The sequence below is a fragment of the Ooceraea biroi genome, chromosome 1 (assembly GCF_003672135.1).
Source record: "Ooceraea biroi isolate clonal line C1 chromosome 1, Obir_v5.4, whole genome shotgun sequence".
NCBI classification, from domain to species: Eukaryota; Metazoa; Arthropoda; class Insecta; order Hymenoptera; family Formicidae; genus Ooceraea; species Ooceraea biroi.
In genome coordinates this window covers 687,560-702,341 of record NC_039506.1, presented here as the reverse complement: position 1 = coordinate 702,341, position 14,782 = coordinate 687,560, and the positions used below count along the sequence as shown (strand labels likewise).

The 14,782-nt window shown below is 40.9% G+C and overlaps 1 protein-coding gene across 1 annotated transcript; it reads left to right on the top strand.

The window, feature by feature from the left end:
* The first annotated feature begins 5,510 nt into the window (after positions 1 to 5,510).
* Positions 5,511 to 12,943, top strand: LOC113562328. Its single transcript, XM_026971500.1, has 15 exons — positions 5,511 to 5,898; positions 6,186 to 6,515; positions 6,739 to 6,983; positions 7,158 to 8,024; positions 8,290 to 8,463; positions 8,607 to 8,814; positions 9,055 to 9,296; positions 9,377 to 9,504; positions 9,691 to 9,961; positions 10,136 to 10,352; positions 10,427 to 10,552; positions 10,616 to 10,698; positions 10,777 to 10,901; positions 11,015 to 11,257; positions 11,869 to 12,943. The coding sequence occupies exons 1-15, from the start codon at positions 5,540 to 5,542 to the stop codon at positions 11,974 to 11,976; spliced, it is 3,726 nt and encodes a 1,241-aa protein (XP_026827301.1). The 5' UTR covers positions 5,511 to 5,539; the 3' UTR covers positions 11,977 to 12,943.
* The last annotated feature ends 1,839 nt before the right edge of the window (positions 12,944 to 14,782 follow it).

Here is a 14,782-nt window from a genome sequence, read left to right as displayed (position 1 = left end):
CAATCTCCTGGTGCCCCCAGGTGGTCCAACGTGAAAGAAGCTCTCGAAGAAGCTAATTAGCGAAGTAAAAGTACCGCCGCTATAGATCGTTACGCCGCGTAAGATACTCTCTCGTGCATTCGTTTGCCAATTATTTCGAGTACGATTGCATGCGAGCGAGCAAGCGTTTTGTCTGTCTGGCGAGCTGCGGGTGTGCCCTGCAGTTCCTGCGTCTTCGGCGCAGAATATTCCGATGCCCCCGAGGGTTTGTTCGACGCGCGAGAACCTTGGCGCGACTGCATTCCGCTCGTTACAGCGCGGCGGTGCTTGCTATGCGATTCACCTACATTCTCACGGCTCTCCTAGCCTCTCGGTTTGCATCGGAGGGACCGTAGTGCCCGTGAACCCCGTTACGTGTTTACAGCCTGCGCAATCTGTAAAAATATCCCTCATTAATACCGCCACCGACGGAAAATGGTGCGCGGCCGAGTGAACGGCTCTCCCGGTTGCAATTTTAGAAACCCATTTCATTCACGCGGGTCTTGTCTTGATTGATACTTGTCTCGATGATATGTCGATTTGTTTATCGATTTTGTCAATTTTTATATCGTTTTAAATCAATTTTTGAAACGTGCTTTGCACACAGTAGTTTATTTAAACTTTATATTTAAATTTTATAATAAAAACGAATTATCAGTATTATTAATATAATTTATATATTTATACATATAATATATTTTGAGTGTGGCAGAAATGTAAGAACAAAGTTTGATTTGTTATAAATGAAAATGAGAGAATTGCTTTTCTTATGTCGAGTGATATTTCAGCTTATTGTTAGCTGGATAAACAAAACTGATTAAGTTTACTTCTGTCATTTATTTATTTTATGTTTATTTAGCAGTTGGCCTTTCGACAATTTCACGTACGGCACGTGTGCAACTGATAGCAGGCGCTTATCGCCAATGTTTTTAACACACATTCGAGATGACAAATGGATTAACGGTTAAGTATTTTTGCATGCAAACGCACGCGCGGCTTTGTATTTTAATTAGAGAATTAAAATTACACTCCTGCTCGCATAAATTACGCGTACACCGCGATTGTTAGCTCCATATAACGCAGTGGTACGCTCGCAATTACGGTGTATTGTCCTGTTACGAGGAATGTCCTACTATCGTGAGCACTAGGTCTGCGGTTTTAGCTGTGTCTAGAGTTACGACGCGACCTGTGTAGTTCGTAGTGCATGTATTACCCTAGATGTCATCGGGAGGGTGTCGTGAGAATGTAGATAAATTCTACAGCTGTCGCTATCTCTCGAGGATATCCCGCAAAGCTTGATAAATTATATCATCATGTGGGAGAGCAACTAAGGAGCACCCCAAAGTTTCTTGACAAATTTTCGTCGGTGTCGAATGTAATAAATAGTGAATAATAGTAAAAAATACATTCGAGCACTTTTTTCACTAATATAAGAAAGAAGAAAAGCAGCGAGAGAAAAATACCGTTAATGTATCCATAGCATTTTCGATTGCAATACCGCGATGCCGAAATTGATATGATTGAAACCTGTAAATAAGTTTTACGGAATCTCAAGCCGCGTGAATGCAATGCAAACTTGTACATGAATTATTACAGAAAAAAATAACCTTGTATAGACTTGCATTTACAAAAATCAAATTGTCTTAATGAAAGTTAATTTAATACCAATCCTGAATCATGATTCATCGCAAGGGAATTACAAGGGGCCTCGTCATTCCTTCGTATCAACCGTCATTGTTGCGATTCAATTACGATACCAGGGCATTGTGCGAGCAGGAACGGCATATCGCAGTAGAAAAACCTACATCGGAAACACATGGAAATCACCTCTGCATCGCCATCGAGAAATACGGCATGTCGCGAGGCGCGTTAATCACGGCCAATTACGGATAAATAATGCGTGCGGAAGAGATGCCTCGCAAGAGAGTATTCGCGAACCGAGCGCGGCGGACCGATTCGCCGAGGCACAAATGTGCTTTTTACCTGAACGATCGGCACCTTCGCTAATGAATAATTAATAGTAGTCGACGGCGATGTGGACGACTCCGCCCAACGTAATCTGGATCGCATGCCCGCGTGAACATTAAAGTTCTTATTCCCGCGAGAGATTGCGCCGCGTAACTTCGTTTTTCGCGACATCATCTGAGTAATTGCTGCTGGCTGCCGATTAATGCCGCGTTTTATTAATTTTACACTTTTGCAATGTAGCGTGGATCGAGGATTGAAACGTACGCTTTTTGATGCGACGCGTTCCTTTCTAGTTCATTCCGTGAGTAAACTCATTGTAGAGATGCTATAAGTCTCTGAGAACGAGATAATGGCGTGCAAGATCGTTCACTATTATTAAATAATCTGATTCTTCAGTGTTACTTAAAGTACGAATGTCCATTAGTCATCTTACCGATAATTCTTGTTTTTATGGTAAAAGAGAAATTCTAGTTTCGACGACACTGTTATTACTTCCAGTAGAATGGAAATGAAATCCTCTCTTTCGGGAATTAAAAATCCCTCGTAATTCTCATTTCCCTTGATGGAGCATAATCGGATCGCGAAGGATGGGCGCGTTACACAAGGAACACAGTGCTAATCTTGATTTGGTACCGTCGAACCATGCCATGCTATTGTCGTCGACGGTGAAAGCCGCAAGAAGAGGGAAAGGCACGTGAAAAAATAGTTCTCTAATATGCAGACTTTCTACGCGATAACTCTAAATGCATCTTTACGAACGTCTTGCCGGATGTGAGAACGTTTACGCAAAGATGTACGCTACGCGAGATAGACGCGGTTAATGGTTTCGCGGCCGATATTCCGCATTTATGGACGATATTTAGGTCAGGCATATCGTCATTATCGAACCTGCGTGATCTGTGCAGCGTGTCGTCTTGGTTTCACTTAAATTACTTCGCGCACCGTTGCATTGCTATTGTGCGATACACGTGCAAACGAAATTCCATCTTCAAGTCTTCGGCATCTTCGATATCTACTAATAATCTTAGTATCCGAGATATCCTCCGGTTTAAATGTATAATGTGAAATAGTTCTTGGAAGATGTTCGAAAATTACAAATTTTTAATGAGACTATGACTGAACCATACAGCTTGATAACCGTTTCGGTTTCGACTTCTTGGTGGAGTAAGAAAACCGGAACCGTTTAGATTACGGTACTTTTCGATTACGGTTATGGCTACTCCTTAGATTTCCTTAAAGTTAAAGTTAAATTTCAAGACAATTTCGAGATATATATTTTTTTTTAATAAAGAGAAAGATGTATTAGTTATCGAATTTACATTCTTCAATGTTTTCAAGAATATTTACGCTGTTGTATAACATTTCGTTGGGAAACGGAAACGTTGTGCAATCTTTTTATAGAAAAAGGAATATAATTAAAATAGCAGTGACTAAGCTAACATCCCACTCATTTTCACCCTCTTCGCTACTTCCACACTCTTTAATTACGACATTAAAGGGAGCAAGGTGAGAAAATAAGAGACTCGATGAGACGTCTCGTTTGCAGCGCAATTCTGTGTGAACAGATAACCGTGTTACGATAATATTAAATGCATTATCGTCATATAATCATATGAGAAGGATCTCACGGAAACAAAGTGCGGTGCAAATCATATTCTTTCACATAATATAAATTTTATATATTTCTGAATGTTCGTTCCTCTGGTTATATAATTAATTCCCTTCTATTCCTCAATTATTTTCACGCAATGGAGTATGCGTTTACATAAATACATCATCAGCAGCTCGCGGTAAATCAACCGTTGAAATCGCTCGACGATTATAACTACCCATTTGATCGCTAAATGAAATTGACGTTGCTCCCTCAGCGGAACCATCGTAAGTGATCGAGACCAATCGTAACGACCACTTCCGTGTATTCCTTGATTGGCTTTCCTATCAGGAATGATCTCGAGTTAGCGATCGATTTCGATCGACGTGCCGTTCGATGTGCCGGATCGCCAATGTCAATGAACCTTTTTACCTTCGATCGCGCAAGGTGCCACCAAAGACAGGGGGAAGGAGGGGGGGAGGTGAACGGCGAACCGAGAGTCGAGAAGGTGAACAGAGCGCAATAGTAATTTCATACCCGTCACGTCCACGATTGGTCAAACCACTCGATACCGGCCTCGAGAATGTCAACCGCTCGAGTACCGTTCGTCCCGGCGGATCGACTTTGTGGAACTCGCCGAGCTTTCTTCATCTGATGGATCGCCACTCGGACCCGCCCTTTCGCGGGAAGGAGAACGGAATCACCTGGTTAGCCGAGGATAGGGTCACGGTGCAGGTTCTCAGTTGTTCTTGAAGAGATCTGCGAAGATCCTCTTTCATTTGCGCACCACGTCAGCTTGAACGTGCATCGCAAGATGTACATTGCGTTTCTTTCGTCTTATTATTTTTTCTGGTTTATCTTTAGGTCAGTTTTATGGAGATCATGGAGTTCTCTCAACGAGAATCCTCGTTAGGCGATGTATCGAACGATCGTTGTTATGATTTAATATTGATCTTTCTTTCTTCTTCAGTTTTCTCTCTGAAGCTGGTGTAAGGGAAGAGAGACGAGATTATCGCGAAGTTAGATAAATTTTCTAAACAACCTCGAACGGAGGAAACCTCCGTTACTTACAGTACTTTCCGCTGCACTGATACAAAGGGCCATCTCGCGTATCTTCAGCATCGTGCGAGTTTAACAGTTCTTTCCGCGATGGACCCAGCATGTCTCTCCCTTAACAGGGCCACGCGAGCGCGCATCTCGGCGGTACCGTAAAATACCTTTGCAAAGTACCGTTTGAGCGCGAAATTATTTCATCTGCGTCATGATCAAGTGCACGAGATCTTTCTCACGCGAGCAGGGTAGGGCTAATTACGCCCTAACGACGATATAATTATACATTTTTGCGCGCTGGAGTAAGGAAGTCACTGCAATTAACATATTGTTGTGTCTTTTTTGCACACTGCAAAAACAATCGCCGCTCTTTTCCGAGCAGCCCTTCAGTCGGCCCTTTTGTTTTCCGCACGTCAGTCGCGCAGGTGTAATCAGTTCACCGTAAATAGCGGCGTTTATGCGATATCGTGAAAAGGGTTCATTAGCCTTTTACGCAGGTATTATACAGCGTTCCTCGAGCATGGAGAATATTCCTTACGCGACTGTGCCTCTAATAGCCTTCACTTCAGTGGTTTACCGTTTTAATATTCGCGTTAAGTACCAGCACGCGTTACATTCGGGTTTATCGCCCCCACGTGTCAGATCTGCAATATAATCAAATTTCCTGCAATTGCTTCCCGCCATGAAAAAGACTGAAGGTTCTAGCTCTCAGTTCGATTGGCGAACAAAAATACAAGCAAAAGTGCGTTGTTGTTGCTTACGATTATTGTTATTGTTATTAGTTATTATTACAGTACATTATTATTCAACGTAATGTTTTTTTTCACTGCGAGAGATTATTTATTATATATAATAGAACATTTACTATAATATATTTTATGATACTCCGCTTTTCTCTGCCTTCCAGAGAACATGGAGAGTGTTTGCGGTACGGTTGACACTGGTTCTCTTTTATTTGCAGGAACGTTGGCCATACAGAACGATAAAACATCCTCTCGAGCGTCTCGGGAAAATATCGTGTTAAGTGCTAACGCTTACACTGGTCCTGAAAAAACATCCAGCAAGAGTCGACCAGTAACCTTGACCTTTCAGAAAACCATCCCGGCGTTTCATCTGGAAAGCTCGAGGAGCGTCAGTGATCATGACAGGGAGGAAAGCAGGTTCGTATTCACAGATACGAATCGTGAGTCCATCGACGAGCTTACATCGTCGAAACACGTGGCTCATATCGACGGCAATAACATCGAGGTGAAAGCCGGCGAGTACTATCAGTAAGTCATATTCCATTTTCAGAAATATTAATTAAAAAATAATACAGTTACATTTTCTGATGCGAATATATCGTTAATAATTTTCGCACTTATTAAAATATCAGTTATGTCAACTTGATTTCTAAGCACAATCACTTAGAATAATATGGTACTATGGTATAATATGGTAAAAACTAATCTGATAAATAATTGCTACACAACGATAATTGTTACTTATAAATCCTTTCTTAAGTTAATTTTAAATATTTTGGCTGAAAACATCACGAAATAATTATCAACACCAACAGAATAGTACCTACGACTAGCGAATCGATGTCGGGGGAAGGACAAGGGGCTCCGCTGAGAATAGATCTCCTGTCGGAGCCCCATCAGCCGGTTGGCGTGCCGAAGCCACGAGGACAGCATTCACCAGTAACGGATCGGCGAGGTCGTCAAGAGATCCCGAGGATTTATAGCGAGCACGCACCGCCACCGATTCTGCAAACTGCCGCACCTGGCCAAAGACAAGCAAATCCCGATATACAGGATATTATCACCGGCATTGTCAAGCTACTCAATGGCAACGTCAATGTGGCCGCCAACACTGTGAGGCCATTGAGGCCGATACAAGCCACGAGGTATTAAAAGTCATCACTCTAATATGCACGCAATGTTGCGTAAGATGTTAATTAATCGAGAGAACAGACAAGTTAAACTATGTTCAACAATACTTACTTAATCAGCTAAAAACTAAAAATCTGTATCATATTAAATTATTTATATTAGATAAAGATGCCGATGTACACATAGCCCAAATCGTTTTATGTAGTTACCTAATTAATAGTAACATCGCGTTGGCAGAATCAACAACAGGGGACCACCCAGAATCTCGGATGTGCCGCCGTTACCGCCCGACTTTAACACTCCCGGTATGAATCCACCGCCACCGCCAACGTCATCCCATCCTTACCCGTTCGAGAAGCCCCCTGCACCTGACAGACCATTGTTGAATCAGTTGCCACCAGAGAGACCCGTTAGACCCTTCATCAGTGGAGTACCACTACCCGAACAAGTCGTGCCGCCATGGAGTTGGGATTCTTCTCATAGTACGTCGTATATTTTGCGTGAATAATTAGGCGACTTAATTAATTAATTTACTCTGTATGGGTGCTTTAACATAACGGGATGCAAGAGCATGTAGCGTAAAATTTTATAATTAAAATTTCCACCTTAACAGACAGAAAATTGCTTGGAGATACTGATCCTTTTTTCTCCTTAAGGTGGAAACAGACGACCGGTATTACCTTATAAACCGTCGCCGCCGCCGCTGGATTCCAGCTTCCATCGTGACAAGAACTTCTCGACGACGGAGGACTCGCAGTACGATCTAAAACCGGAATCTGAAACACCCCAGGAGAGCTCCGCGATAAAGAAAGACGCTAGTCATCAGGGAACACTGGTTGACGATGACGATATTAAAACTTTTACGAGTAATTCCAGCGTCGACAACGATCGCCACGAATCCACGACGGTGATCGATGACTCAACCATCGAGAATAATACGAAAAAATCTGAACTCGAGGAATCCACAAAAAAGCACCATATAATTCACAAATATCACACGCCATTGAAGGAGAACAAGATCAATGGTGAGGAGACGTTGATCCTCGGCGTTACCGCGGATTATGTCTCTCCAGCGCACACAACGCAACGTCCAGATTCCTCCGAAACGACAACGTCCTCGAACACTCAAATCAAAGTTACGAAATCATCGAAAAACGACGAGAAAGCATCTAAGACGGAGAAATCGACCGAGAAGATCGTTCCAACCGCTTCAAAGACGAAGACCTTCTCAACCAGCACGTTAAACATCGAGACCAGTTCGTCAGTCCAGGTGATTGAATCTACCTCGACGAAAATCGTCCTGCGGCCGACCTCCACAACTTCCGCGGACACGAACGCTAATACTACTAAGTCCAGCGTGGTAAATTTGGAACCCAGCAGAACGCCTGATATCGATTACATCGAACCAATGTTCAGCGTTTCGACGCCGACTGATAGTCTCCCTACGACTTACTCGACGAGCTCGAGCACGACTGAGAAGAGCGTCGTTCATACCACAACTTCGATGTTCACGAAAATTTCAGGCATGTAAAAATTTATACATAAATGTGCGTGATATAGACATTGTATTTCTTATGAAATAAAATATCGAGAAACTTTTTTAAAGAAAATTTGATTAATTGTATAGAGAACTATTATTAGAGAATATGTCTCCAAATAGACAAACATAATAGCTTTCTCCACAATCAAATTTTCTTTTAAAAACATTTTTCGATATTATTTCACAAGAGATCCGTTGAGTGTAATGTAATTGATAATCACAAATAATCGATAACGTATTTATAACAGGAACTACCGAACGTTATCGACCACGACCCGGAATTGTGTTAGATGATACTCTGGATTACACTGCAGCGCAAGGATTACCAAGCCAGAGGCCTTACGCGCCTTCGAGACATCCATCTCACGGTGACGTGTTTGATGTAACCGTATCAGCAATTCAGGGGCCTGGAGGAAGTACTGGTAATTTTCTTTTGGTTGCTTAATTCCTTTTCCTTCATTACATATATCTTAGTCATTGAATATCACATTAATCTTCACGAAACATGCAGCCAAATTTATCATTTCCTTTCCAAGCAAATGCGTGACTTTCTACTTTTATTCAGGGGAGAGCGTTAGGGTATCCTTGAACTCAGGTGGCGGTGACGTGATATTAACTTCCGCTGTCGGTGGACAAGGTTTTGTAAGCATCGATGGCAAAAGAACGTACCTAAATCTGTTCGACAACACGGATCGAACACCCGAACCCACGCATGTACAACCCCAGCACATACAACCGACTAGGACTCAAGCACCGCCCATTATTGGTACCGGGTAAGTTCCATGACGCGGTTCTAAAATTGAAATTGATCTTTTCTCCAATATATCATCCAGCAGAAATTATGTACATGATATGTTATACGTTATTTAGACAATTTAGTCATATTTAACGACTTTATTAACAGTTTTATTTTCCACGTTGTCTACAAAACAGTTCTACGCCAACGATAAGACAAATGGTTCGGTAAAACCACGATGGATAAAACATCGGACTAAAAATTCTGTTCTTTGTAGTCTCGCCATTCCGCAACCGGATGCTCCCGTTGTCACGTCACGCCCAACTGGACCTAATCGGAGGCAGCCACCGTTGTATCGAAGACCAACGCAGCCACCTGTCAGAATAGACACTTGCATCGTCGGCGACACGAGCACATGCGACGCGAGTCAACACGAAGCTTGTGCGACCGTACAAGGGGTATCAGCATGTCAATGCAAGCCCGGATACGCGCGATTGCAGCATTCACTACCGTGCAAAAGTAAGCGAACGTGAACGAAAATCATGGAGAGATACATTGCACGAACCACGGTTTGCATATTCGATATATTACTTTTTTAGAAATCGTTAGCATCGTCGTGTCGATCAGGGTGGACAAATTTTATGACAAGAAAGTCGTGTGGGATCGAGGATTGGCTGATAAGGATTCAGAGTCTTATCAAACTCTCGCTTATGAAGCGAACAGAGCTGTAAGTATAAATTGAATGTGCCTGGAAGATCAATAAGATGATCGATATCTTTTAGATTACATTTTTTATTTACTTCTTTCAATGACACATACTTAAAATTCGTTTTACTTGCATTTCAATACTTATTTCAATATGTTACATGCAATTTTAGTTACATTAATTTTTTTATTTTACTTTTTTACACAGGTTGAATCTGCTATGTCTATGACGCCATTTTCCGATGAGTATATGGGATCGCTGATAAATAACGTTTATCAAGGGGATGTGAGCCAAGGGCAAGGTGGAGTTTTTGTAAATGCAACTCTGAAGCTCACCTACGAGCCGAGAACGACCAGACCAAGTTTAGCTGGCGAGCTCCAAAGACATTTGCTAGGTGTTATTCACAGAAGAAATAACAATATCGGAAATAGTGCCTTATACGTGGACAGCCCACCTGGATCTATATCGAACTTGCAAGGTAATCAGTAAATTATAATTAATAAATTATAATCAGTAACAGTAATTACTGCGACTTTGAATCATAAATTAAAATCTCGATTAAAATCTACGCAAACATATCATTCTCAATTTAAGAATTGTTAAAGTTTGTAATTCAAATGACAATTAAGTATAAAAATGTTCGAATTTTTAGATCTAGATGAATGCGCTTCGTCGGAATTGAACGACTGTCATTCCTCCGCCAGTTGTACCAACACGTTCGGCGGTTTCACTTGCGCCTGCAATCCAGGATTGAAGGATCCTCACAAGGATGATCCCAATGAAACCGGTAGGATGTGCTTGGCATGTCCTTCAAGTCATTGCAACAATCGTGGCACATGCTCTTATCAAGGAGACCAGATGCAGTGCGCGTAAGTCCACGCAATTATGCAAACCTGTGCTAAATAAATTTATAGACTTTTACGTAAACTTTTCTAATCTTCAGGTGCACCGGCAATTATTATGGGGCGCAATGCGAACTCGACGGAGAAGTCTTGGGCGTCGCCATAGGCGCGTCTGTGGCTGCCTTAATAATCATAGTGCTGACGCTAGTCTGTCTCGTCATGTGGAGGTAATTATATCTACGAATTGAGGAAAATGAAATTTTACTTAAATCTAATTATTTCTTTTTCAGTCGACGGTGGTCTCGCGAACAGAAATCTGTAGGTTCTCCGGTGTACGGTTACATCCAAGGTGGGATGCCCGGTACCCTCCCAGGTAAAATCAATTACCCATTAATTAAATCTGATCTTCCTCCTAGAATAACACGGCTCTGAAGTCACGAATAATTTATAGGAAATTTAGCAAGGGTCGGTTCCGTGGGTACTTTAGCATCCGTAAAGCAAGGACCGCCAACCAACTTGCCACCCTACATGTGGGCCCACTTCGGGGAGCACATGGCCACAGCAAACGTTTACGCGGTATGTGTCAACCTTACTAATTAATCCCATAATCGATATCTCTGATTGAGTCGTTTAAACTTATCATATCGACGATAATAAATGAATTAATGAAAATTATTTCTTATGGAAAGACCGAACCGATGGGTCCGACACGGCCGAGTTCGGCGATGTTCGGTTATCCACCCATGAGCGTCCATGGAACGTTACCTCCGGTCCCATTACCGCGGTTGCAGGCCCCTCCACGGTCACGTCAGAGACCCCAACCAGATCCAGATAGCTCGGATTCCGAACCGCAGGATAAGGACAGAGCCGACCTAATTCCTCAGAGCAGTGGTTTTCATGTGCCGAGGCCGAAGTCGAGGTCCTCATTAGCGGTAATTATCCATTAAGCTGTCGAGCGTATTATACATCGGTAGTTTAACGATAACGAGAATGGATGAATTATGAAAAATAAGAAGAGCAGACGAATAGATGACTAGATGAGTGAAAATAAAACGCGAAGAAGTATTTATTCCAGTGAGATCTTAAATCTTGAAAATGTTGCGAGCTGATTCGGAAATTTATCTTGGTAAGATAAAATCGATACCAATTATTGAACTGAACGCTGTAATTACATGAAACAGAAAGAAATTTATCTTGAAAGTAAATGATTAGTTTCTAGCCTTTTCCGATATATTTAATTCTCTATTACTAAATGTGATAAGATGGAAACAAAGAGAAAGATAGAAAAAAATTTAATAATTAAGCCAGTTCCAGATGAAAATCAGAAACTAATACTTTCATGAGGGAATTCTTGTTAATCTCATTTAAATGAACAAATTTCTCGGACAGAGTTGTCGTTCTTATTCTCCCTCTATGTTTTTAACATTATTTGAGCCGCTCAATTTTGACATTTATTTAGCTCGTTCGTATTATTATCTGATCGTTCTAATTACAAAAGCCGATTCAATTAAATCACGTATTGACAAGTTAATTGATATTTCAGAACCAGAGCGGGATTTACAACGACGTGGAGTACGACCAGGGTGATGTCCATCATTTATCGAAGAATAACATCCCACTGTCTACCTACAGACCGTACTATAGAACGTGAAATCCGCAACGCGGCAGCGCAGCACATTTCTATGTGAAGGGAACGGTGCTAAATAACACATTGCGATATTTATCGCACAAAGTGCTCAATAAATAGTGCATTAAGACACGTGTGTGGTGGTGGTGTTGGCGCGAGGTAATCCCACGATAGAAGCTGCGATCTTCTCGTAATATACGGAAGATTTGCAGAAAGCAAATCTAATCGCGCGAGTCGCGCCTGTTAAGCAGATTAAATCCTGCTCACTACGAAGTCCGTGTTCTTGTAGTCACGCGATCGTATTTGTTTTACGATAGATCGATCGAACCCCGGTATATCATACGTATATTTATTACTCAAGACGATTCTGTAAAATCCAAAAGGTTGTTATGTAAAAAGGTTGGTAAGTAGTTTCGTTAAGAGAAGCGTCACGCAATTGCGTACACTTTTAAGTATCTCTCTAATTAACATTGATTATTACTGCTAGCTCAATACTCAGAGTAAGAATTTTTAAACATGACTGCGTTTCTTTTTTTATATGTTATGACTGTTAAAACTAATGAATACTTTGTTATGACAAGTTAGACAATTTAGTAGAGAATTATTTGATTTTTCATCAAGTTTAACTTTAGGAAACGAGATTTCAGTGAAACGTTTAATTATAAGTATCTATACGATTAATTTATTAAAGCCCTCTGAAAATGACGTAATATCCAAGAAGGCAATAATTCTCTAATGTATCATGAGATGTTAATAGTTTAATTGTCTGCGCAATTTCTTCGTAATTAGATATTATAATCGTATATTTCTTAGATCGAATATAATGCAAAATTAAAATTTGTTCTAGTTTTTATTTTAGTTTTCTGGCTAATCAACATATCAACCAGTGTGCATCAGGAGATTAATTAAAAATGTAGGAAACTGCGAAATTGGAAAATACTAATGTGATTTTAAGAGTTCAATTATACAATATACAATTCATATTCACAGACACTTTTCCAACTGTCCACGTAGTTATTTATGAGAAATATGATGAAAGCAGTTAAAACACTAAATCTAAATTAAACATTGTTACACTTTACAGAAAGGAGAGTGGCGATATGTGCGTCAATCAGATTACACGCCACGACGGAACAAATAAATAATATAATGTCCAGTAGATATTGTTACTTGCTTTTCAGTAGCGCGTGGCAGTTCTAGTTTATTAATTTCGTTTCAGCGACGAAGTTACGTCGCATGTGTCAGGTGTCATCGATCCGCGTGACACATACGCAGCCGCGAGAGAGTGTCGGCGAAGAATAAAATATTTAATCGGGCAAACTGCCAACGAATGAACACTAGGTACGTGTATACTCGCATAAGTAGGAAGGGTGAACAACCTCGATCGATTTCCGCCGAGGAAGCTGTAGTTGACTGCTCAACGTTTCAAGCATTTTATCTGCCAACTATCGAGCTTGCGACGGTTGCAAAACTTGTACAAAATTTTTGCAGGATAAAATTTCGCGCGTGTTTCTAGGAGTGGCAAAAATTTCACAGCGGGTTGGAAAATTTGTTCGTGTATGCGCACCACGTTTTTACGCAACTTTTATCCATATTTTCCGCTTAGTTTCAGCGGTATTGGAAAACAAGTTAATTAAAATAGCTTCTACTCGCGGAAATATTTATGCGTGTTTACTTGACGCTAGCAATTAGCGAACACATGTACAATTAAAATTTTTCAATTAGAAGATATAGAGGGGATTTTCAAGAGAACTTGGAACTCTTGCGCGCTTTTCTGGTACTTTTGTCCGGCGTGCTTTCTAACGATGGTTTCTTAATGGTGCAATTTTTCTAGTTTCTAAAGTAGGCAGCAGGGAAATCTCGCATGAATCACCGTCCGACGCTACAATGCACTTCGCTTTCCCTATCTGCATTCGCCCAGCATTTTTCCAGATTTAGAAGTCTCGCATATGCGCCCCCATAGAATCATAAAGCACAGTAACAAACATTAAAATTAAACATAAAACTTTAACGTTTTATAAATTATACAATATTCACGCTCAACAAATTTTCAAAGAATACTGAAAGAACGACTGCTTACATTTCATGGCAATTTACGGTACTAAAGTTTCGTCTTTGTGCTTAATTCCACTTTTTTGTTGTTCTTAACTCATATAATTCCTATTAGGAAATACGAAACTTTAGTACCGTAAACTCAGTATATTTGCGTTGCATGTAGCAAAAAACTTATTTTGAGCTTCCTGCTAAGATTAATTAGAAAAAACGACAGATACTTTTGGAAAAAGGACTACGAAAAATTCGTAACTCTTTGTAAAGCATGCACAGTGAGTGAAATATATTCGTTTGTATTTCACTGCGAGCGCGTGCATTCAGTCGTGCGTTTGCACGACACTGTATAAACGAGAACTGCACGTGTGTTTTGTAAAAAGAGAGAATCACAACATTGCTCGCGTTTTTCCGTTTCACTATTCGCTTTGCATTTTACAGAATTGTTTATTTTCCTCATGCGCTTCAATTAATTCGAGCGAACGATGATAAGCGTCAATGATTTTGCAGCCCGTTCGTAAGCGCGAAACGTTTCGTCCCGATTCGATCTCGTTTGAAGTATTCCAATTTGATTATCACCCCGAGGGCGCGTTGCATGAGAACGAGAACCTCCAGGGTATCCAAAGTTCCGTTATTTATTCCGTCATTTATTTATTTATTTCCGCGCATCATTTCCGCGTGTGCATTCGTGCGATTGATTTACCTCCGCTTTCTATAATCGCGATGATGTCGTTCAGCCGCAATTTGAACGTGACATCCGCGACATGACCGTTTTCACCGACGT

What these genes read in the sequence shown, in the direction of transcription:
- LOC113562328 (XM_026971500.1), top strand. Translation starts at nt 5,540, where the DNA reads ATGGAGAGTGTTTGCGGTACGGTTGACACTGGTTCTCTTTTATTTGCA. An exon ending in GGGGCCTGGAGGAAGTACTG is followed by an intron (nt 8,464 to 8,606) that starts GTAATTTTCTTT and finishes ACTTTTATTCAG; the next exon opens with GGGAGAGCGTTAGGGTATCC. An exon ending in GGAGACCAGATGCAGTGCGC is followed by an intron (nt 10,353 to 10,426) that starts GTAAGTCCACGC and finishes TCTAATCTTCAG; the next exon opens with GTGCACCGGCAATTATTATG.